At 43.2% G+C, this 24,331-nt stretch overlaps 1 protein-coding gene across 2 annotated transcripts; it reads left to right on the forward strand.

The window, feature by feature from the left end:
- Positions 1–515: 515 nt before the first annotated feature.
- On the forward strand, positions 516–24,331 carry LOC115135551 (MAP7 domain-containing protein 2-like). Of its 2 annotated transcripts, XM_065023542.1 has the most exons (17): positions 516–965; positions 4,826–4,927; positions 5,581–5,682; positions 6,411–6,488; positions 6,721–6,884; positions 8,653–8,752; positions 16,465–16,586; positions 16,721–16,836; positions 16,921–17,357; positions 17,473–17,623; positions 17,751–17,910; positions 18,049–18,153; positions 18,249–18,308; positions 18,646–18,688; positions 19,386–19,938; positions 21,121–21,373; positions 22,928–24,331. In XM_065023542.1, exons 1-17 carry the CDS (start codon positions 920–922, stop codon positions 22,970–22,972), a joined length of 2,637 nt encoding a protein of 878 aa, XP_064879614.1. In that variant the 5' UTR covers positions 516–919; the 3' UTR covers positions 22,973–24,331. The 2 variants fall into 2 exon arrangements, with proteins under 2 accessions (XP_064879614.1, XP_064879615.1); XM_065023543.1 differs by lacking the exons at positions 516–965; positions 4,826–4,927; positions 5,581–5,682; ... (1 more) ...; positions 6,721–6,884; positions 8,653–8,752 and adding exons at positions 10,357–10,419; positions 15,298–15,423.

The raw sequence follows: 24,331 nt of genomic DNA on the forward strand, positions 1-24,331 counted from the left end.
CTTCGTTTTGACTTAATGCATTTAATTAGGCTACAGTTGGTTCTTCCATCAATGATGCAGTTTTCGGTTTGGCTATTTGTGTCAAGTGGATGTGGCAGTTGTAGCTTGTATGGCGCCCTGCCCCCCTCCCCCAGCGCCCGCAAGATGCTGCCCATGTCGCCCGTACCTAAATCCGCTACTGATTTGTATTAGTCTATAAATAAATATCTTTGCCAAAATTCGTCATCTCTCCCATGTCTTATTCGACTAGTATTTTTGAAAGTGTAAGGATAATAATTCAGCCATAGTTGTTCTGAAATGTTTAATGCTTGCCAACATTTTATTCCCTCTGTTTAATATAACACACATACATTCTTTATTAATTTCGATTGCCTATCCTGACGAAGTTTTTTCTATAGAAAGTACTTGAATCTGATGTTTGCTACAAAATTAAGGAAATTAGAAAGGGGGGGTTCTGGCAGGGAAGAGATTTTCGGCACATCGGCGGGCGAAGCGCTGCTTGCGCTGTCGAATATTCATAATTTCCATCCAGTACGCCCTGAACTGAAGCGCATCATTTTCTCTCCGTCTGCCGACAGTTAACCAAGGATACCAGCTACGATCACACGTTACCTTCAAAATAGCAAACTTAATAGTAGCCTATGGTCTCATTCAGTAACCGCATTCATCCGAATACCCTCCTGCTCCCCTGACCGCCTGTGCACCGTTAGCATTCCGGCCGAGCATACATATTGATTGCTGAGGCAGTGGGAAACGGATAGGCCTACATCCCCTGATATAGTAGCCTATGTTCTCCTCCTGCGCCTGAAGGTAGAAGCTGGCGATGCTGTTTCCCTAGACTTGATTTGGAGCCTTTCGCTGCGGGGTGTTTACGACATTTCATACATACGTTTGGTGGCATCCGCCGGTGACTACGAAGATGGCGGAGACGGCAGTCAATGCAGCATCCAGTGGTGCCTTGACAGGTAAACTGGATAAAAGACGAACGGTCTATTGTTAACAATATCCAATGTTTCTCTTCATATTTTTTTTGCTATGACATTTCTGTTACCTCAAATTGTGCATTTCACTTCATCCTCTAGCATAGGCTATAATCAAGCCTAGCCGAGGCCATTTGTATTGTTTGCTTTTATGGCCAGCTGTCTAAATAAAAGCTGAATAGCCTAGTTGTTAAATCATCAAGATGCAGAAGGACAACACGCACCTTTTTAATTGACAAATTGATTGGCTCTGTCACAGGCTACATTACGCGTATTTATATGTTTTGATCTATTTTTAACCCGCATAACCTAGATGTCGGTGTCCAAGGATGTTTTTCTGTCGCTGGTACCAAAGTTATTATAGTAAACTAAAATGGAAACGAAAACGAAAACCAATCATGAAAAAACGATTTAGTAAACTGAAATAAAATACTTAATAAACCCGTTTGAAAAATCTTTAACTCCAAAACTAACTAAAATAAAAACCATAATGAAAATGTTTATATATTTTTTATTTGGGGGGATGGGGGGGTTCAAGCTACTGAATCTGGTGGGTAAATGCGGCCAGGAGATGGCGATGTTTTCAAACAGATCTGGCTTGTGCGTCACTATCACTAAACTGTAACAACTGTAATTCATATTGTAATTTGGAGTATTATCAACAGTAAAATACTGTGAAAAGTTTTATCGCAGCATAATGTAAATGATGGTACATTTTGGGAAGTAATGGTGAACGGGGAAGAAATTGCTGTATTTTGAATGGTACCGTTATTCTATCACACAGAATACAGTAGAATACCTGTTTCTTGAAGTGACCGAAAACCTTAAACTTTTTAAACCATACCAATTTAACTGGTATGTGGTAGGGCGGGCGCACAATTGGCCCAGCGTCATTGGGGTTTGGCCGGAGTAGGCCGTTATTGTAAATAAGAATTTGTTCTTACCTGACTTGCCTAGTTAAATGAAGATAAAATAAAGTGGTGCCCCATTATTTTTCCCTTCCGGTGCTGCCCGTTTGGAAGCCTTTGTTAAGACCTCTGGAAGTGTAGGTGATATAAAACACAATATTCATTGATAGTCTGTAACATGTAAACACATTACCTATAGTAGCCAACCTGCTTGCACCAATCCCATGTCATTGCAGTAATATACTGTGGAATACAAATCCCATCTCCCCTCAATTAATTTTATTCATCCATTTGTTTATGCATTCATTACGATTACAGTAAAAACATTTTTTTTTTACAGTAAATCGTCTAGGTAAATCGTTTAGTAGTACATGTAAGTAGAATCTTATTTGATTTGATTCTTCTTACATGTACTATTAAAGTTAAAAAGCAGTAGATCGATGTTAACATGGGTGAGATAGTTTCCACCCTATTTTTTGGGCACCAGTCTCGACGCTATTCCCTTTAAATCCAAGTCACATTGAGATGTACTTTATCACTTAAACCTGACCTATGACCTGACCCATCACCTTATTAATCGCTTAACTATTACAGCTCCACAGTTGCAAGAAGTGACATCCCAAAAAAACTAAAACTATAGTTAAAAAAATAGCAAATCAGGTCTGAAACTAAACTGAATTTAAAATAAAAAATGAAAAAAAAAAACTAATAGAAATAAGAACACAACTGTAAAAAACTTGGTTGGTACCAATGTGAGCAAAAAAGTGTGATTTGTACTCAAAAAGCCCAGAATGTAGCCTTGAATTTAGGGATGATCAAAAGCATATAGCTGCATCTGGGTTTTGAGGCCTTATTGTTATGGAGTGGACACATATTTAAATAGGGGCATTAAACATGGATTCTCACCAGCACACAACGTCACAGGCCTTTCATCAATGGTTAAAGACATGTGACAAGTGTTAGTAGCCTACCTGTACGGCCGGTCCTGGCCGTATAAGTCTATAGCCTACTCTAAAAACAGGATATGGAGAGTCCCAATCAAAAGTGCTTTTTAATAAATAGGCTTACTCTGGGTCTGGGAAAGGACCCCTCACTTCCTAGGTTAGTACCTAGTTTCCTCGTACAACCCAATGTTGTGATTTGATGGGTCGCTCCTTGACTGGCAGCTGTATTAAATTTTGGTGAGTGATGCAGAAGTAACAGGGCCAGATTATGGCTGCTGTGTTTAATCTAGTCCAGAATAAATCAATGGCCTGGCTGCCATCTATCCTAGACTTACAGTGGGGCAAAAAAGTATTTAGTCAGCCACCAATTGTGCAAGTTGTCCCACTTAAAAAGATGACATAGGCCTGTACTTTTCATCATAGGTACACTTCAACTACGACAGACAAAATGAGAGAGAAAAAAATCCAGAAAATCACATTGTAGGATTTTTTATTAATTTATTTGCATATTATGGTGGAAAATAGTATTTGGTCACCTACAAACAAGCAAGATTTCTGGCTCTCACAGACCTGTAACTTATTCTTTAAGAGGCTCCTCTGTCCTCCACCTGTTACCTGTATTAATGGCACCTGTTTGAACTTGTTATCAGTATAAAAGACACCTGTCCACAACCGCAAACAGTCACACTCCAAACTCCACTATGGCCAAGACCAAAGAGCTGTCAAAGGACACCAGAAACAAAATTGTAGACCTGCACCAGGCTGGGAAGACTGAATCTGCAATAGGTAAGCAGCTTGGTTTGAAGAAATCAACGGTGGGAGCAATTATTAGGAAATGGAAGACATACAAGACCACTGATTATCTCCCTCGATCTGGGGCTCCACGCAAGATCTCACCCCGTGGGGTCAAAATGATCACAAGAACAGTGAGCAAAAATCCCAGAACCACACGGGGGGACCTAGTGAATGACCTGCAGAGAGCTGGGACCAAAGTAACAAAGCCTACCATCAGTAACACACTACGCCGCCAGGGACTCAAATCCTGCAGTGCCAGACGTGTTCCCCTGCTTAAGCCAGTACATGTCCAGGCCCATTTGAAGTTTGATAGAGAGCATTCGGATGATCCTGAAGAAGATTGGGAGAATGTCATATCGTCAGATGAAACCAAAATATATCTTTTTGGTAAAAACTCAACTCGTCGTGTTTGGAGGATAAAGAATGCTGAGTTGCATCCAAAGAACACCATACCTACTGTGAAGCATGGGGGTGGAAACATCATGCTTTGGGGCTGTTTTTCTGCAAAGGGACCAGGACGACTGATCCGTGTAAAGGAAAGAATGAATGGGGCCATGTATCGTGAGATTTTGAGTGAAAACCTCCTTCCATCAGCAAGGGCATTGAAGATTAAACGTGGCTGGGTCTTTCAGCATGACAATGATCCCAAACACACCGCCCGGGCAACGAAGGAGTTGCTTCGTAAGAAGCATTTCAAAGTCCTGGAGTGGCCTAGCCAGTCTCCAGATCTCAACCCCATAGAAAATCTTTGGAGCGAGTTGAAAGTCTGTGTTGCCCAGCAACAGCCCCAAAACATCACTGCTCTGGAGGAGATCTGCTTGGAGGAATGGGCCAAAATACCAGCAACAGTGTGTGAAAACCATGTGAAGACTTACAGAAAACGTTTGACCTCTGTCATCGCCAACAAAGGGTATATAACAAAGTATTGAGAAACTTTTGTTATTGACCAAATACTTATTTTCCACCATCATTTGCAAATAAATTCATAAAAAATCCTACAATGTGATTTTCTGGATTTTTTTTCTAATTTTGTCTGTCATTGTTGAAGTGTACGATGATATGAGGAAAATTACAGGCCTCTCTCGTATTTTTAAGTGGGAGAACTTGCACAATTGGTGGCTGACTAAATACCCCCACTGTATTTACCTGTCTTCTAATTTTTTCTTCTTCATGTGTTTGCCTCTTTCTCCCGCCAAAGGATTGACTCAACCATCAGTTGCAGAGAAGAGATCCCAAAGCAACGGCCATGGCTCCCCAGCCCGTGTGGCACTCTATCCAGGGAGCCTAGCTGCGAAACACAGTAAGATGCCGATGGCTCACCCACACTCTTAACATTTTAAAAGGATTTTCTTTGGCGCTTATCTGAATTGGGAAGGTACTTCACAGAATGACTTTCCATAATTACAACAATCACAATTTACCATGGCAGAATTGGGTAGATTTGAATTCTTTGGTACTTGCGTGTCAAGGGGAGTCATTGTTGAGTCATTTTATTATTTTAAGGATTACTATAAGACACTTTTTTTCCCAAGAAGATGTTTTTCAAGATTCCTACAATGACCACAATAAAAGCAAAATTAGATGTTTATAATATGAACTGGCCTAAAATCATATTTTAGAGTGCAATTTCTGGCAAAGGCAAGATCCTTTTGCTTTAGTAATTATCATACAACTGATTAACAACTGATTACATTTTAAATAGATTTTTTGCTGGGACACCTTAAAACATAGCACATACACAGTCCATCCCTGGATTGCTTGGAAATCCAACCTTTTACGTTATCTACTGCCCTGGCTGCGATCGTTTTAACCTCAGAACTTTACTCTCACTGAACAAAGAGCATGGCACTGTCTCCCTCTGCTGTCTCAAAGTAGTACTGCAGTTCAGTGCTATGTACAGCACTGCCTTCCTCTGCTGATAAAATGTGGGGACTGTTGTCTCTCCTATATCAGATGAGGTGCTGAGCCCACCCTCGGTCACAGAGAAGAGGCCCCAGCTCAATGGGCTCCCCTCCACTTTCCTTCTGCCAGGCAACAACACTAACAATCATGCAGGTAAACAGTGTAAGTCCCACCCCCACTGTGGTTGTTAGCTCCCCAAACATCTCTCCCTCACTTGGTCCTCTCTATAAACATATCTCCCCTTCTCTGGGTCCTGGGCTCACTGGGTCCTGGGCTCTCTATAAACACATCTCTCCCTCACTGGGTCCTCTCTATAAACACATCTCTCCCTCACTGGGTCTTCTCTATAAACACATCTCTCCCTCACTGGGTCCTCTCTATACACACATCTCTCCCTCACTGGGTCTTCTCTATAAACACATCTCTCCCTCACTGGGTCTTCTCTATACACACATCTCTCCCTCACTGGGTCTTCTCTATAAACGCATCTCTCCCTCACTGGGTCTTCTCTATACACACATCTCTCCCTCACTGGGTCTTCTCTATAAACATATCTGTCCCTCACTGGGTCCTCTCTATACACACATCTCTCCCTCACTGGGTCTTCTCTATAAACACATCTCTCCCTCACTGGGTCTTCTCTATACACACATCTCTCCCTCACTGGGTCTTCTCTATACACACATCTCTCCCTCACTGGGTCTTCTCTATACACACATCTCTCCCTCACTGGGTTCTCTCTATACACACATCTCTCCCTCGCTGGTTCCTCTCTATAAACACATCTCTCCCTCACTATCTCTTTGGAATGTCTCTCCTTGCTCTGTTTCTGTCTAGCTTGTCTGTTTCTATGTGTTGCTCTTTATATCCCATTCTCTCAGATGTGGAAGGGTATCTGAGGACAGATGACCGGATGCGTTTAGCCAAAGAGAGACGTGAGGAGAGAGATAAAGGTCTAGGTAAGTGATGTTCCTGACATTTTCTTTCAAGTATTGAGACTGATGAAAATAACTTCTTATTGAAACCAGTATTTGTATTGTAGCAGGTTAGCAAAAATGCTCTAATTTTGCCCGATAGAACCGGCAGCCAGTAAATGTGCAGTTTAAGGAAGCAAAGCTCTGGAATTGTTGTGGGTTGTTATAATGGTGTTTTAGAGGGTCGTGATCTGAATGTGTTGGTTGGTGTTTCCAGCTGTGCGAGAGCAGGCAATCAGGGAGAAAGAGCGGCGGGCTCAGCTGCAGTATGAGCGTACGGTGGAGGAACGCTGGAGGAAGCTGGAGGAGCAGAGACAGAGAGAGGAGGTCCGCAGAGCTGCTGTGGAGGAAAAGAGGAGGCAGAGGCTGGAGGAGGAGAAGGTCAGACTCATCACTTAGCCACTACATTAGGGATCATCAACTAGAGTCAGACGCGGAACAATTTTTTTCTATATATATATTTATTATTATAATATTTTTTTTCCCTCTATAAAATTGGGGTGCCAAATAAGATCACCTGTGGGCCAAATTCGTCCCGCGGGCCGCCAATTGGGGAACCCTGCACTACATCTATATTCAGATTCCTTCGTCTCCAGTGCATGATGTAATCACCCTCTGTCCTCACACTCGGACAGCTTTTTCACCTCCAGTTCAGTTTCAGTAAAAAGTTTGTATGTTTATTGTACCGTTTGGATGTACTGTTTTTGATTGTATGTGTGGGCAAGTACAGCAACAGCCTATTCTAAAAGATATGCAGGGACATATGCTCTTTAATTTACAAAAATCCTGTGGTTCATTAATTACACTATGCTCTGTACTTAACGTTGTCTCCCAATCAGATATTAGATAGGATTTGCAACCCCACCCTCCCCTTCTAGATTAGTCCTTCCCACCCTGCACACCATTCAACACTGGCTTCTGGGAATGCTGGTGTTGGTCTATATGTAAATCTTAGGAACCTCATCAGACTCTTTAATGAATATCTATGTCATTCCATTTGCTTAATCGGATCCTAATCCTGTTTTGTCATTGCCCTCAATTCCTCGATGGGTCCCAAGCTATCTGCTGAGCACAAAGTTATCCACAGATATGTCTTTTGAAACCATGTCACACACTGCCACTTTCTAAGGCCATTTATTGTTAGGATTTGTAGCCTACATTGATCTCACCGTTTAACCTTTCAAGAAAGACTTAATTTGGTCTAATAAGGTTACGTGAAATAACTTGATTTATCATTTTTGTCTGCTCTCGTAAGTGTATATGCACGATGAGGATTTTTGTGACATGTTTTGGATGACACAGCATTTCCCTTGGCCATCCATCTCACACAGATTGATTATCTATGCGTGTGTGTGTGTGTTCCCATTAAATGGATTATATCCTCTAGGTGATGTCATTTTAGACCACTAGAAATTCCGGAGGAGCCTAGGGGTGTGGCTAATGTCATATTTTCTTTTCTGTGGTACTCATTTAAGATGTTTTTTTTTTTAACTTTTTCACCCGTGCTTGGTCATTCTGTATAATAATATAATAATAATAATATAATAATAATTTTGTTATTGTGCTGGCTCCATCTGTGTGTAGTTCCATTTGCCGATACATGTCCACATCTTTTGTGTTTCGATAGGAAGAAATAAAAAGGAAGAGCAGGGATATAGATAGGAGGAAAAGATGGAGCACATTTAAATGGAGAGATGTTGGCAATGGTTGATCACCCACCAGATGGCTTTGTCTCCTGCTCTGTTGGGCTGTGTACCATGGCAAAACTGTGGGTGGGGAAGGGTTAACTAGCTTGGAAGGAAGATATTTTACTCTGGGAAGTCTGAGTAGAACAGGCATCCAGAAAAGAAAAAAAAGGGGGGGGGGATCAGATAAAAGAAAGGGGAGCTATTCTCCAACCTGTCAATACTGTTGCTGCTGCGAAACTGAATGTGTCAGAGTGTCTCTTTGTGTCTGCTTGGGTGTATGATCGGAGGGGTGGAGTCCCAAGCAGCTGTGGTCTGTATCTGCCTGCTCTGTTAAGACTGTACCGTGCTGTGTCAGAGGAGAGGTTGTGGTTATGGAGCGACTAGCCTGGTCCTTGTGTGGCCAGGGGAGCAGCTCAGTGACAGAGTCCCTTGTCTTCCCGGTCCTGGAACGGCACAACCAGGAGCGGCTGGAGGCTCTGATGAAACGCTCCCTGGAACGCAGCCTGCAGCTGGAGCAGAGGCCCAAACGCTGGACATGGGGCGGACCTGGAGGAGCACAGGGTGAGTCCACAACGGGGAGCTGGAGATGAGGGTGCAATGAGATGTGAATGATGAAGCTGTGACTGGAAGGGGGAATGGTGCGAGGCATGGAGGGAGGGAGGGACTTTTGGAAGGGACAGCAATGCATGTTCTAGGCTAATTCAATTTGGCATGTCCCTTCTGGCTTCTAAAGTGATAGGATACACATTTGGTGTTGCTCTCTGTCAGATACAAATCACACAAGTAGTCCATCAGATATACTAACACATGATAGGTATTTTTGGGGGAAGCTGCTGCTAGCTGATGGCTCTTCTGCCCTTCGAATCGAGACTCAAGGTCAGACAGTGATGTCTCTGTGTCAGCCTGTCCCAGACATGTCGTAAACCATGGAAATAGTCATCAGTCCAGTCAACCCCGAGGGGAGCAAAACAGACAGTTTTAAAATTGACAACATACTGGTTACTGCTTCAGGGCATTATTGATGGCTTCTATCCTGGGGCACTCCTCAGGGTTGTTGCATTTTCAGGATTATGATAGAGGACTGAGATACAAAAACATGTTCAAAACCTAGAACGCTGATTTTCATGCAGTTTTCTGAATATGTTTATGACTTATGTACTGTATGTGTGATTTGGATTGGGTCATAGAGGGATATATGGAGGACAAAGGTGTGTATGTGAGAGAGAGCCTTTCTCCCTGGCCTGCTCATTGCCTCCAGCCTTGCTGCATGGGTTTACCTCCCCAGTCTACAGGAGCGCCCTGCTGGGTGCAGAGGTGTATCAGGGGGTCATCAGGTAAAGACACAAGTGGCTGCTCTGATCATAACGCTATGCTCTCTCTGCTCTGCTCCGCCTGCTGCCTATAGGTGACTGTGAGAATGCCCCTCTCCTTGCCTCCACCTTTCCCCATGAACTCGCCGCCCCCCTTCCTGCTGCCAGCGAATCCGGTAATGTTATGAACCCCTCCCGTTCGGTCCACCAATCCCCTGCCCCCTCCTTCTCTCCACCCCACAATGACCACTGCTCTCATGGCAGTTTGGCTTGAGGGGAAATGTCATGGCAACTCAAAGATTTTATGTATATTTCCCAGAATGCATGTGCAACAACTGAATCAGAAAGCATGAGGATATGTGTGAAAAGTCAATGTGTACCTTGTACAAGTACTATTGTACAAAGTGCACATTGACATTGTGTAATTGCTGCTTTTTATACATTTTTGACGTGTGTGCGTATGCTCAGCTTGGGTATCTTGATGTCTTAGTTGTATTTTGGTACTTCCAAGTCGATTCCGGGTCGAAAAAGAGCAAGCATTGGGATGAAAATAGAGGTGTAGGGTTTTGGGATTCAGAGCGAAGAAGATATCCATTAGGATTAATGACAGGCACTAGGGAATTTACGGTACACAAAGAGCCAAGGAACAGGGGACATGTACACCACTTCACTTCCTCCTTTTCAGTTTGAAACCTCCTCTCCCTCCCTGTTGAAGGCATATGTCACTCAGTCAAAACACTCTGGTTGAGGTTGGACATTCTCAGTGCTTTTATGCATCTTACCAATCTCTATCTCACCCATACAAATACTTAGTGTTATTTTTTTGTTTCAGAGAGCCCATCCCATCCCCGTGAGTGAAAACAACCCAATAATAATGAAGTGATGAGCAGTATTTGCATTCAACATGCACAGGAACAGGTAGCCCTCCAATTTGATAAAGTACTACTACTCCTTCTACTAGTATCACCACTAGTACTACTACTCCTCCTCCTCGTTAGTATCACCACTAGTACTACTACTCCTCCTCCTCGTTAGTATCACCACAAGTACTACTACTACTCCTCATAGTATCACCACTTGTACTACTACTCCTCCTCGTTAGTATCACCCCTAGTACTACTACTACTCGTAGTATCACCACTAGTACTACTACTACTCCTCGTAGTATCACCACTAGTACTACTACTCCTCCTCGTTAGTATCACCCCTAGTACTACTACTACTCCTCATAGTATCACCACTAGTACTACTACTACTCCTCCTCCTCCTCGTAGTATAACCACAAATACTACTGCTACTACTACTCCTCGTAGTATCACCACTAGTACTACTACTCCTCCTCGTTAGTATCACCCCTAGTACTACTACTACTCGTTAGGATCACCACTAGTACTACTACTCCTCCTCATAGTATTACCACTAGTACTACTACTACTCCTCGTTAGTATCACCACTAGTACTACTACTACTCCTCTGTAGTATCACCACTAGTACTACTACTACTCCTTGTTAGTATCACCACTAGTTCTACTGCTACTACTACTCTGTAGTATCACCACTAATACTACTCCTCCCCGTTAGTATCACCACTAGTACTACAACTACTACTCCCCATTAGTATCACCACTAGTACTACTACTACTACTACTCCTCGCTAGTATCACCACTAGTACTACTACTCCTCGCTAGTATCACCACTAGTACTACTACTCCTCGTTAGTAACACCACTAGTACTACTACTCCTCCCCGTTAGTATCACCACTAGTACTACAACTACTACTCCCCATTAGTATCACCACTAGTACTACTCCTACTCCTCCCCATTAGTATCACCACTAGTACTACAACTACTACTCCCCATTAGTATCACCACTAGTACTACTCCTACTCCTCCCCATTAGTATCACCACTAGTACTACTACTCCTCCCCGTTAGTATCACCACTAGTACTACTACTACTACTACTACTACTACTACTCCTCGCTAGTATCACGACTAGTACTACTACTCCTCGTTAGTAACACCACTAGTACTACTACTACTCCTCTTTGTTAGTATCACCACTAGTACTACTACTCCTCCCCGTTAGTATCACCACTAGTACTACTACTACTCCTCGCTAGTATCACGACTAGTACTACTACTCCTCGTTAGTAACACCACTAGTACTACTACTACTACTCCGTTAGTATCACCACTAGTACTACTACTACTACTACTCTTCCCCGTTAGTATCACCACTAGTACTACTACTACTACTCCTCGTTAGTATTACCACTAGTACTACTACTACTCCTCCCCGTTAGTATCACCACTAGTAATACTCCTCCTCCTCACTAGTACTACTACTACTACTCCTCGCTAGTATCACCACTAGTACTACTACTCCTCGCTAGTATCACCACTAGTACTACTACTCCTCGTTAGTAACACCACTAGTACTACTACTACTCCTCCCCGTTAGTATCACCACTAGTACTACTACTACTACTACTCCTTGTTAGTATCACCACTAGTACTACTACTACTACTCCCCGTTAGTATCACCACTAGTACTACTACTACTACTCCTCCCGTTAGTATCACCACTAGTACTACTACTACTACTACTTGTTAGTATCACCACTAGTACTACTACTACTACTACTCCCTCGTTAGTATCACCACTAGTACTACTACTACTACTACTTGTTAGTATCACTAGTATTACTACTACTCCTCCTCGTTAGTATCACCACTACTACTACTACTACTACTACTCCCCGTTAGTATCACCACTAGTACTACTACTACTCCCCGTTAGTATCACCACTAGTACTACTACTACTACTACTACTACTACTACTTGTTAGTATCACCACTAGTACTACTACTACTACTACATGTTAGTATCACCACTAGTACTACTACTACTCCTCGTTAGTATCACTAGTATTACTACTACTCCTCGTTAGTATCACCACTACTACTACTACTACTACTACTCCCTGTTAGTATCACCACTAGTACTACTACTACTCCTCGTTAGTATCACCACTAGTACAACTACTACTACTACTCCTCATTAGTATCACCACTAGTACTACTGCTACTCCTCCTCGTTAGTATCACCACTAGTACTACTACTACTACTCCTCGCTAGTATCACCACTAGTACTACTACTCCTCGTTAGTAACACCACTAGTACTACTACTACTCCTCGTTAGTATCACCACTACTACTCTACTCCCCGTTAGTATCACCACTAGTACAACTACTACTACTACTACTCCTCGTTAGTATCACCACTAGTACAACTACTACTACTACTCCTCATTAGTATCACCACTAGTACTACTACTACTACTCCTCGTTAGTATTACCACTAGTACTACTACTACTCCTCCCCGTTAGTATCACCACTAGTAATACTCCTCCTCCTCATTAGTATCACCACTAGTACTACTACTACTACTCCTCGCTAGTATCACCACTAGTACTACTACTCCTCGCTAGTATCACCACTAGTACTACTACTCCTCGTTAGTAACACCACTAGTACTACTACTACTCCTCCCCGTTAGTATCACCACTAGTAGTACTACTACTACTACTCCTTGTTAGTATCACCACTAGTACTACTACTACTACTCCCCGTTAGTATCACCACTAGTACTACTACTACTACTCCTCCCGTTAGTATCACCACTAGTACTACTACTACTCCTCCCCGTTAGTATCACCACTAGTAGTACTACTACTACTACTACTTGTTAGTATCACCACTAGTACTACTACTACTACTACTCCCCGTTAGTATCACCACTAGTACTACTACTACTACTACTTGTTAGTATCACTAGTATTGCTACTACTCCTCCTCGTTAGTATCACCACTACTACTACTACTACTACTACTCCCCGTTAGTATCACCACTAGTACTACTACTACTACTACTCGTTAGTATCACCACTAGTACTACTACTACTACTACTACTACTTGTTAGTATCACCACTAGTACTACTACTACTTGTTAGTATCACCACTAGTACTACTACTACTCCTCGTTAGTATCACTAGTATTACTACTACTCCTCGTTAGTATCACCACTACTACTACTACTACTACTACTCCCTGTTAGTATCACCACTAGTACTACTACTATTCCTCGTTAGTATCACCACTAGTACAACTACTACTACTACTCCTCATTAGTATCACCACTAGTACTACTGCTACTCCTCCTCGTTAGTATCACCACTAGTACTACTACTACTACTCCTCGCTAGTATCACCACTAGTACTACTACTCCTCGTTAGTAACACCACTAGTACTACTACTACTCCTCGTTAGTATCACCACTACTACTCTACTCCCCGTTAGTATCACCACTAGTACAACTACTACTACTACTACTCCTCATTAGTATCACCACTAGTACTACTACTACTACTCTTTAGTATCACCACTAGTACTACTACTACTACTCCTCATTAGTATCACCACTAGTACTACTACTACTACTCACTAGTATCACCACTAGTACTACTACTCCTCGTTAGTAACACCACTAGTACTACTACTACTCCTCCCCACTAGTACTACTACTACTCCTCCTTGTTAGTATCACTACTACTCCCCATTAGTATCACCACTAGTACTACTCCTACTCCTCCCCATTAGTATCACCACTAGTGCTACTACTACTCCTTCCCATTAGTATCACCACTAGTACTACTACTCCTCCCCATTAGTATCACCACTAGTACTACTACTACTACTACTCCTCCTTGTTAGTATCACCACTAGTACTACTACTCCTCCCCGTTAGTATCACCACTAGTACTTCTACTACTACTACTACCCCCCCTCGTTAGTATCACCACTAGTACTACTACTACTCCTCTCCATTAGTATCACCACTAGTACTACTACTACTAGTACTCCTTGTTAGTATCACCACTAGTACTACTACTACATGTAGTATCACCACTAGCACTACTCCTCCTCGTTAGTATCACCACTAGTACTACTACTACTACTCCTCGTTAGTATCACCACTAGTACTACTACTCCTCCTCATAGTATCACCACTAGTACTACTACTCCTCGTTAGTATCACCACTAGTACTACTACTACATGTAGTATCACCACTAGCACTACTACTACTCCTCCTCGGTAGTATCACCACTAGTACTACACCTACTCCATGTAGTAACACCACTAGCACTACTACTACTCCTCCTCGGTTGTATCACCACTAGTACTACTACTACTACTCCTCGTTAGTATCACCACTAGCACTACTACTACTACTCCTCATTAGTATCACCACTAGTACTACTACTACATGTAGTATCACCACTAGCACTACTACTACTCCTCCTCGGTTGTATCACCACTAGTACTACTACTACTACTCCCCGTTAGTATCACCACTAGTACTACTACTCCTCCTCATTAGTGTCACCACTAGTACTACTACTACTCCTCGGTAGTATCACCACTAGTACTACTACTCCTCGTTGTATCACCACTAGTACTACTACTACTACCCTGTACACTACGACTTCTGCATCTGCTACTCACCACCACCACTGCTAATAGCTATCATTGTCATCCTTTCCATTCTCCGGTTGTACTCACTAGTCTTGAACTAGTATTCTTAGTCCGCTCCTCCTCCCCGTGTGATTCTTGCACCTTCATTTATCTGTCTCATGTCCCTCATGGTCATACGTTGTTTTGTTTTGTCGTCCTAATCTCCGTCCCCTCTTCCCAACACCTCCATTAACCCCTGACCCCTCCATCAGCCCAGCGCTGTCACCTGAACTCTGTGGAGAACCTGATGGTCCACCGCCTCCTTACCCACACTCACTCCTCTATGGCCAGGTGCCACAGTGCAGCAGACCTCCATCTGCCCTGCCACCGATGCACAGGTAACACCTAGAGAATACATCTGGACTGACTATTCTTTTTGCACATTGGCAGTAAATATTTCCAGACAGGTAATAGCCCCTAGAAACTTCTATCATTGGTGATGCAGAGAGTAGGGGATGCATGGCAGCGTTTGTAGTTCTGCAGATAGACACTTGTCTATCCACTTTATGTCAAGGTCTGGCTTTTGTGAACGTGTGTCTGAGGGTGTAGATATGCGTGTTTCCTGGCGGGACTGCTGTCTATAATGTTTTGGCGTGCCAAGGAGAAGAAATGCCTACATGCTAAGATACTTGCAAAAGTGTTGCTTAGTTGGGAATGCCTTATATGTAGTGGTAAAACAAAAATAGGTGGATAAACACAGATTGCCGTCCGCAAGAAGTAAAGTAACGCTCCCTATACTTTCAATCCCTTTTTCCGGTGGGTAAATACCTGAGTAAAATAAAAAAGGTAAAGCAACAACGTTTACGTGCGAGTACCCGCTACTACACCTCTGATAATATGGCAGAGGAAATGTTGCGTCAGCATAAACGTTTTGGGCATCAACATTGTGTGTGGATGTTTTTTAGTTTTTTTTTCTACATGCAATTTTATTTACTATTTGTGATTTTATTTTAGGCTCCCGAGTGGCGCAGCGGTCTAAGGCACTGCGTCTCAGTGCTAGAGGCATCACTACAGACCCTGGTTTGATCCCGGGCTGTATCACAACCGGTTGTGATCGGGAGTCCCATAGGGCGGCGCACAATGCCCAGCTTGGTCTGGGTTAGGGGAGGGTTTGGCCGGGGTAGGCCGTCATTGTAAAATAAGAATTTGTTCTTCACTGACTTGCCTAGTTAATTCAAATGTGTGCGCATGCCGCACATCACTCCAACTTGCCACGAATAAACATGTGAAAGACAAAATAGTTTGTATGATTTGATTTCCATACCTATACTGTGGGTATTGATCTAAAAACATAGAATTACTACTTTGTATCTCCTTTGACTACTTCACTTGATTATTATTATTTTGACCTCTGACCTCTGATGCCTGTCGTTGTGCAGCTCCCTGCAGCCCCCACAGGTCACCCTATCGGGGCTCGCCAAGCCGGGTTGATCGACGGAGGCTCCAGGGCTCTCCAGAGGAGTCACCAGCAGGATCTCGCTCAACCCCTCAAACCCCCAAGGTCAGACTTGTCTTACGTACACACTTGGTTATAGAATAGAGAGAAACCAGAGCAGAACCCTGCTAGCAGTTGGTAGGGCCATGTTGGCATGATTACATCCAGGAACACACACATTATCTTGTGTGTGCTTTCAGAAAGAGAGGTTACGCAGAGAGAGAAGGACTGGCTCCCCAGCGACAGGCTCCTCCGTGAGAAGAGCAGAATCCCCAGCCATGTACACCAGACGCTCAGCCTCCCCCGCCACCCCCAAGTAAGACTCGCTGTCCTGCTGCTGTATCCGTGTGGTATGTCCTAGTTACTATGACAGAGGATAATAATGTCCTTCTGGTTGTAGGTCGCTGCCTAAGAGCCGTACTCAGTCTCCCTGCACTGTGCGCCAGTACCACCCCTCTCCCATCAGGCACAGACCCACCACCCCGGTTCCCGACGGCAACAAGGAGGATGGACATGTTGAAGAAGCCAAAAGTCACAACAACATCAATGACAGAAATGTCTCCAAGCCAGAAACCCCTGTGAAAAGTATGTCTGATATCCAGAGCCCTGAGAAGTCTTCCCAAGCAGACAACCCTGAAAGAAAACTGGCCAAAACTGAGACCCCAGAAAAGAGATTCCCCAAAACTGAAACCCCCGGTATGAACTTAAAAGGTGAGATTTCTGAAAGAAAGGACTCTATGACTGACACATCTGATAAGAAAGCCTCCAAAATAGACACCCCAGATAAGAAGATGCCAAAGTCCACCAGCAGTGAACTGAATGCAGATAAGAGCTCAGGTGAAACTCTACTGTTTACCAATCGTTTTGTGTATGTCAATCATTAAGTACACCTATCAGTGCATTGGGCACCTGTTTCAATGCACACTGATGTGTGCCGTTGTCCTTGTGACAGAGCCATCGCCAGTGACAACAACAGGGAAAGGAGTTGCCGGGACGACAAACGCAGAGGAAGCATCCAGACTGCTAGCGGAGCGTAGGCGTCTGGCCAGGGTGCAGAAGGAGTTGGAGGAGAAACAACATGTTGAGCGGGAGGAGAAGGAACGGTAAGGAAACTGTGTGTCACCGCGTCTCTCTGTGTGCCTGTACATGATGCATCGATGGTGTCTGCTTGTCCGTGTCTGTGACTAAGAGGGTATACTGTAAGTCATGATGTCTGTCTGTGTCACTCAGTCTGAAGGCAGAGCAGCTGAGGAGGAGAAAGGCAGAGGAGCGGGCACGGCAGGAGGAGGAGAAGAGCAGACAGGAGGACCTCCGCAGGAGGAGAGCGGAAGAGGAGAAGCGGCAGAGGGAGGTCCGGGAGAAGGAGCTACAGGTCCAGATGGACAGAGAGGTCAGGGGTCACAGTGGGGGGGGTCACTTTATGTATGGTGATATGTTTCTCTGGTGCATGTGCATGTTTGTGTGTAACGTTGTGTATATGCACAGTACATGTCTTCCAAGCATAAATCCTGCGTCTTTATCAATACAGAAGGAAGAGGGCGAGTTTCAGGCTCAGAAGGATGCAGAGAGTCAGCGTCAGGAGAGAGAGATGCTGAAGCTGCAAGAGGAGGAGGAGAGACAGCTGAGGAAGAAGGTTTTATGACTCCAAATTCAATTATTATCTGATCTGATACCCAGCCTGTAGCTCTCAGTATATATCAAAGTCTGTATGTTGCTACGTCTCCACAGAGAATTGAGGAGATAATGAAGAGAACCAGGAAGAGCGATGAGAACCAGGAAGAGATGAAGGTACTGTAGAGATGCCTACCGTTCTCATAGCTCTGCACGCCTCAAGCAAAGAGACCTGCTGACTCCTATATTACCCACGTGATGTTGTGTGATCTTGTCAGGTATTGCATACCAATACAGGATACACTTTGCGGCTTGTCCCCCCCCCCCCCCCCCAAGAGCTTTTGTTTTCATATCTATGTTGTGATCATTATCATGATTAAATTGTATCATTGTTGATACATTGGTTTATGCGTCCTGATTACCGCAGGTCTTAATCGCACAATACTATACATAATTGTCCTCTTATTTGCTGTGGAATAATAGATGTTGCCTCCATCTGTGTTCCATATTGAAGCAGGAGGAGGGGCAGGTGGAGACTCAACCGGTCTCACCACCAGGTAGGTGACCCATTCACCCACTGATACTCTGCCTGCCTGCTCACCCCAGCAGGAAAGACACTATGAATGTATAAATGTAGGAGTCCCACCCAGTGGCAGCAGTGGGTAGTCTGGTGGGTGAGCGATCCCAGTACTTTTCCACCAATATAGGGGACTCTTGCATGGCTGTGATGTAGCAGTGGTTTTCCAATACCTGTCCTCAGGAGAGGATCAGATTCACTCGGCATCCTAGATTGTATTCAAGGCCATCCATTCAAGGTCTTTGGCTATTTTATAACTCCTCTGTCCCTGCCACAATGCAGCCCTCAGCATGTAACTTTATATATTTAGAAAATGTAATGCAATTAAAGAGAAGGACCCATATGCATTTCTTTATTTTGTTTGCTCATGTAGAACAGAGAACATTAGCAAATATGCCTGTCTACTTGAAATTGGAAGCCACTCTGGCTCGCAAAGGTAGCTCATGAAATGTGGTGCATATAGGTTAGAGTTAGGGCCATGGACTTAACTAATGTGACAATGCTTTTGTCGCAGTAAGATACAGTAGGTCGCTTAAATAGTCTGACATGATTTTAGAGGAGGCATGGGATTTGTGTGTAATTAGCATCTCTTTAATTTCAGCCATCCTTGGCCAGGTCATGTGGTGCCATTTCTCGGGGAATAGTCCTGTGCAATGTGATATTTCTGTTCTCTACAGGGGATATGCAGATGAGCTCAAAGATGAACGTTGAAACGAATGCTCAGGTGAATGTGCATGAAAACCCAAAAGCTGAGTCTCAGGTTAATGGGCAGGCCGCTGCCTGCGTCAACAAGCAGGACAGTGCCCTGGTGAAGGGGCAAGCCACTGATCAGGTGACCCCACTGAAGAATATTCTGGAAAAGGGACAGAACGCTCAACAAGTAAATGGACAGGGTGCAGCCCAGGCTCTCAAGCAAGAGAGTGTCTTAGTGAAGGGAAAGGTCCCTTCCCACGTGATCAAGCAGGAGAATGCACAAGCGAATGTACAGGTGAAGAAACAGGAGGGTACCAAGGTGAGCAGCCAAGCCACTGCTCAGCTCAAAACCGAGGAGAGTACTCAAGTAAACGTGACGTTGACCACACAGACACACAACGGACAAGGGGTGCAGACCAACAAACTGTGCCTGGCACTCCTACCAGTGGGCCTACCCCCACCTCCACTCATCAACCTGGAGCTTCTGGATGTGAAGAGCCGTGGGGTGTATGATGAGGTGCAGTCCATGGAGGTCAGGTAAGCCATCAGAGCAAGGCCATCTCTATCTACAGGAATGCATGATGTGGAACCAATACATTCTAGGGGTACTGGTTAGTATGAACAGTTACAAACACATTGCCCACCATGCCAGGAACCTAGCTATAAATGCGAGAAAGAGGTATATGGAAAGCATACTGTGGGTGATAGAAGGATGCCGGATTGGCACAAAGTCAACAAAACTGATCTAACAAAGTGGATATTTGTACAAATCCGTCATGATTGATGTATTGTAACGGGCCCACGATGGGGTTACTAAAGTCAGTTTTGGATACACGTTTGTTTTTGCTGCATAACATTTGTAAGTTGTCCCTTTTCAGGTTTAGAAGAAGTGATTGATAAATGCAAACACCTGGTCGTACCAGCTGCTAGGAGTGCTAGTGTAACGGATGTGAAATGGCTAGCTAGTTAGCGGTGGTGCGCGCTTAATAGCATTTCAATCGGTGACGTCACTTGCTCTGAGACCTTGAAGTAGTGGTTCCCCTTGCTCTGAAAGGGCCGTGGGTTTTTGTGGAGCGATGGGTAACGATGCTTCGTGGGTGACTGTTGTCTGTGTGCAGAGGGTCCCTGGTTCGAGCCCGGGTATGGGCGAGGGGACGGACGTAAAGTTATACTGTTGCATTGATGCTGTTGACCCAGATCACTGTTTTTTTTATGCGTAATGGAGTTGATTGGTGATGGTGACATGAACATGTATTGGGGTTGACATCCATACAATAATTATAATTATATTAAAATAATTATACTATATTTTTACCTAAACTTAGTGTGAAATACACATAAACAGCTGGGGGGCGATGAGGACGTTCGGGATCTTTCCCCCACGTGTTTCCATGGCATTTCCATTGCTTTTGTCGAGTTCCAATGACCTCTTTACCGCATCTATGTTTGTTATTCTTAGAGTATTAGTGATATTGTCTCATCAGAGTCCTATTTGGACCCTTAGCTTTACCACAGCCTTTTCTCATACCCTGAGGAATATTGATAGTAAAAATGGCTTCGCATTTAACAATTTGCATAATAAATGACTCCCCTCATATCCGCCCTTGATTACCCAAGGACCGCATGCCCCATAGATGTACAGATATGGTCATAGTAGTATTCGATCGGTGGAATAACCATTATGATATTCACAAATGTTGCTCCCTCTTCCCCTCTCAGCCCAGTTTCCAAGGAGGAACTTATCTCCATCCCAGAGTTCTCCCCAGTCAATGAGGTCCAGGAAAACGCCATGAGTAATACCCGAGCCCTGGAAGATTTGCTGGACCTGACGGGTCATGTGGCCTACCCCAAACTCTCCCACGTGGACAGCCTAGGAGACTGCAACAAGAACCTGATCGACGGGCTCTGCAGTCCCGGCGCCGATTCCAAGCTCATCCTCCACCCTCATACAAGCACAACATCCAGTTGCCAGGTACATAAAAATGCATGTGAGAATGAGAATAATATCTTACGCTCACATGTTAAAATACACACCGCTCAGGTTGCCACAATACCTCTCTCACGCTGGCATCTCAAGTGCTTGCACTGCACGCTGGGCACATCACGTCATTTCAAGGTGGATAATTGGGTCATATTTGGTTGAGACGTTGCTCAATGAGATTACAACCTATTTTCACCCGATCAAAAAGACTGCCAAAAGATAGTTGAATTTCCAATGTGTCACCACTAAGCTTTCAACCATCTTAAAAGCACAGCAAAGTTCTACTGGGAATAAAATGTCAGATATTTTGTTTATTTATGCAACAGATTGTGTTATCACTGTGCTTCATCTAATAGCAGAACCAAATGACCTGGATTGCAGTTGAGAATGCATTAGAAGTACGTACATCATGCAAGTGATCAATGGCGTTTGAGATTCTGCGCAGATTGTTACAGCAATTGTGAACATATCCACAGACCTGCTATGACCTATACTTGCTATATTGAACTAGCACACTTTATATGATTACATACGAAGACATCTATAGTTACAGTAAACTCAATGTGGCCATGGATCTGTTACTTGTTTAATGGTTGAATTTGACATTAGTTTGTAAAAGAGCATTTACTCTAGACTACTTACTGTATTATAAAAGTAATACATCTGAGCTGCTGGCTTAATGCCATTCTCTAACTTTAGAGGTGTGAATCCAACATATCATTTGCTAACTTGTAGACAAGCTAATAGGCTATTTATTGTATTTCAAAAGTTCTATTGTGTTTGGTTGTCAATGCAACCAAATAGACATTTGAAGGAGATTTTTATTCTGCTTGGATACTTCCATCTGCCACTCACTTAGTCTTGCTTTAATTCCAATTTGTCTACAAATTATAGAAAAAAACATATTCTTTAACTTTTATTTTTGGTTGTGATGGAGACAAAATTGAACTGAAGCCAGACTAAGTCAGTGGCAGATGGAACTATTCAAGCAGAATATACTGTAACTTTCCTTAAAAGTTGATATTTGGTTGTGTTGTCAACCAATCATGACATTTGAAATCAACCAGAGCTTGAAATCCTGGGCCTTTTATATTGTCGATTTTTTTTGTTGAATTCTGGGTTGAATTGAGACCATAACTTTTGATGACTTTGCAAATGCTCTATAGGCCCTGGGTGGCTAGACTAAAGGGTAGCTGTAGGTAGATCAATTCTCCAGTAGGAGGTGCTGCCCAGCCTATAGTTTATATTCTGATAGTGGATATAACGTTGGAGATCTGACATTGTTTTAACGGTACAAATTCATCATATTTTATACATGGTTTGTCTACATTGAAATTTGGTTTCCATGATGATATCCTGTGGTTGAAATGTCACCCTCAAAACAACAGTTGAGGACTTTTTCCCAATCCAATGTATTTTCCATGTGGAGTCCGAGTCACAATACATTGACAAATTTGTTCAAACAACGTTTATTCAACCAGTTTGTGCCCAGTGGGTCGCTTCTCTCAAACACACAGAATCTTATGATGACTTTTTAAATTTCAGAACCCTGGACTGGCAAGCCATGATGGAAGGAGCAGAGGGAAATGATCTGCATTATCTGATGTTATTGAGGATGGAAGTCTCTGCACCTCTTGAGATGAGAGAGAGAAGGCACTCTGAATGTAGTTTTGACCCTCCTTTGTTGGTCTCCAACCTTGAATGTCCATTAACCTTCAACCTTCTCCTATAATACATCTGTCCTCATAGCCTTGGACAATGGAACTTAAGTGACAGTAATATTAATAGATTTACTATACTTGTCAAATAATATCGTAATGATAGTCATAGATATCTGTGTCATGCCATGTATCGCTTAGAGCAGTTGTTAGTGTGGTGTCTGAAACGTGGGTGTGTGTGTGTCTCAATGAAAGGAAGTGCCCATGAAGTAATTGACTCTTGATCTGAGGCAGTTAGCTAAGCTAGTTAAATCTCATTTGAAAACAAAAGCTTTTATTCTGTAGTTGGATAGAAGCACAGACTGGTGATGTCCTCTCCTTAAACATTTGTTTTATAGTGAAAGACCCCACATATACAGATGTAGAATATCATATCAGTAAGTTGCCTTTGCTATTGCAGTATTGTTCCTCTTAGGATTGAAAGTTTCATATTGATCTGAATCCACCTAATGTAGTTTAGTATGCACTGATCATTCAATTGGATTGTTCCACTGAAAAGTCTACAGTTTTTCAAATCTGGCTGTGGATGCCTCAGGCTAGCTCGTATCTCCCTGGACATGATTAACTCCCAAGAGTCTCGAGCTTGTTGTCATAGTGTATGTTTCCAACATGCTGTGTGATTGGGTTTGTGGCATGTATGCCATAATACTTGAACCCAGGTGAAATAGTACTGCAACTCAAAAGTCAACATAAAGAATCTGTACAATAACGTTCCTCATTATAATCCAGATTGCCATCAACCCATGCATTGCAAGTTTTGTGGTATCTTTTCTTCCTTGATCTACAAAGTAATGAGCTATGCATGATCCCTCAAAAGTCTGAAACCTCTGAGCTGCTATCATTTGTGTCTTAGATTGGTGACTTTGATTGCTACAAGTCAAGGACAAAACCTATCGTGACTTGCAGGATGCTGTGTTGTCCAAATTAAGTTTATTTCGGTGTGTATATGCACAGATGTGAGTGGTCAGTCATTGGTTCCACTTGGACTGTATTGTGTTTTGATCAATAATGCACCAAAAGAAGGCAAGATTTTTACTTGGAAGACTAAGCAACCAGGGATTTAGAAATTCAGGTTAAAAGAGAACACATTTGAACAGTTCAAACCTACTGTAGTGCGTCTTATTTCTAACTAAAGCAGCATAGCAGTTAATTTAAAAAATGGAACTATTGTAAACATTGTGCATGGGTCATTAGCATAAGATGTACCATTTAATAAACCTTCAAACAATAA

The sequence above is a fragment of the Oncorhynchus nerka genome, linkage group LG10 (genome assembly GCF_034236695.1).
Source record: "Oncorhynchus nerka isolate Pitt River linkage group LG10, Oner_Uvic_2.0, whole genome shotgun sequence".
NCBI lineage: Eukaryota > Metazoa > Chordata > Actinopteri > Salmoniformes > Salmonidae > Oncorhynchus > Oncorhynchus nerka.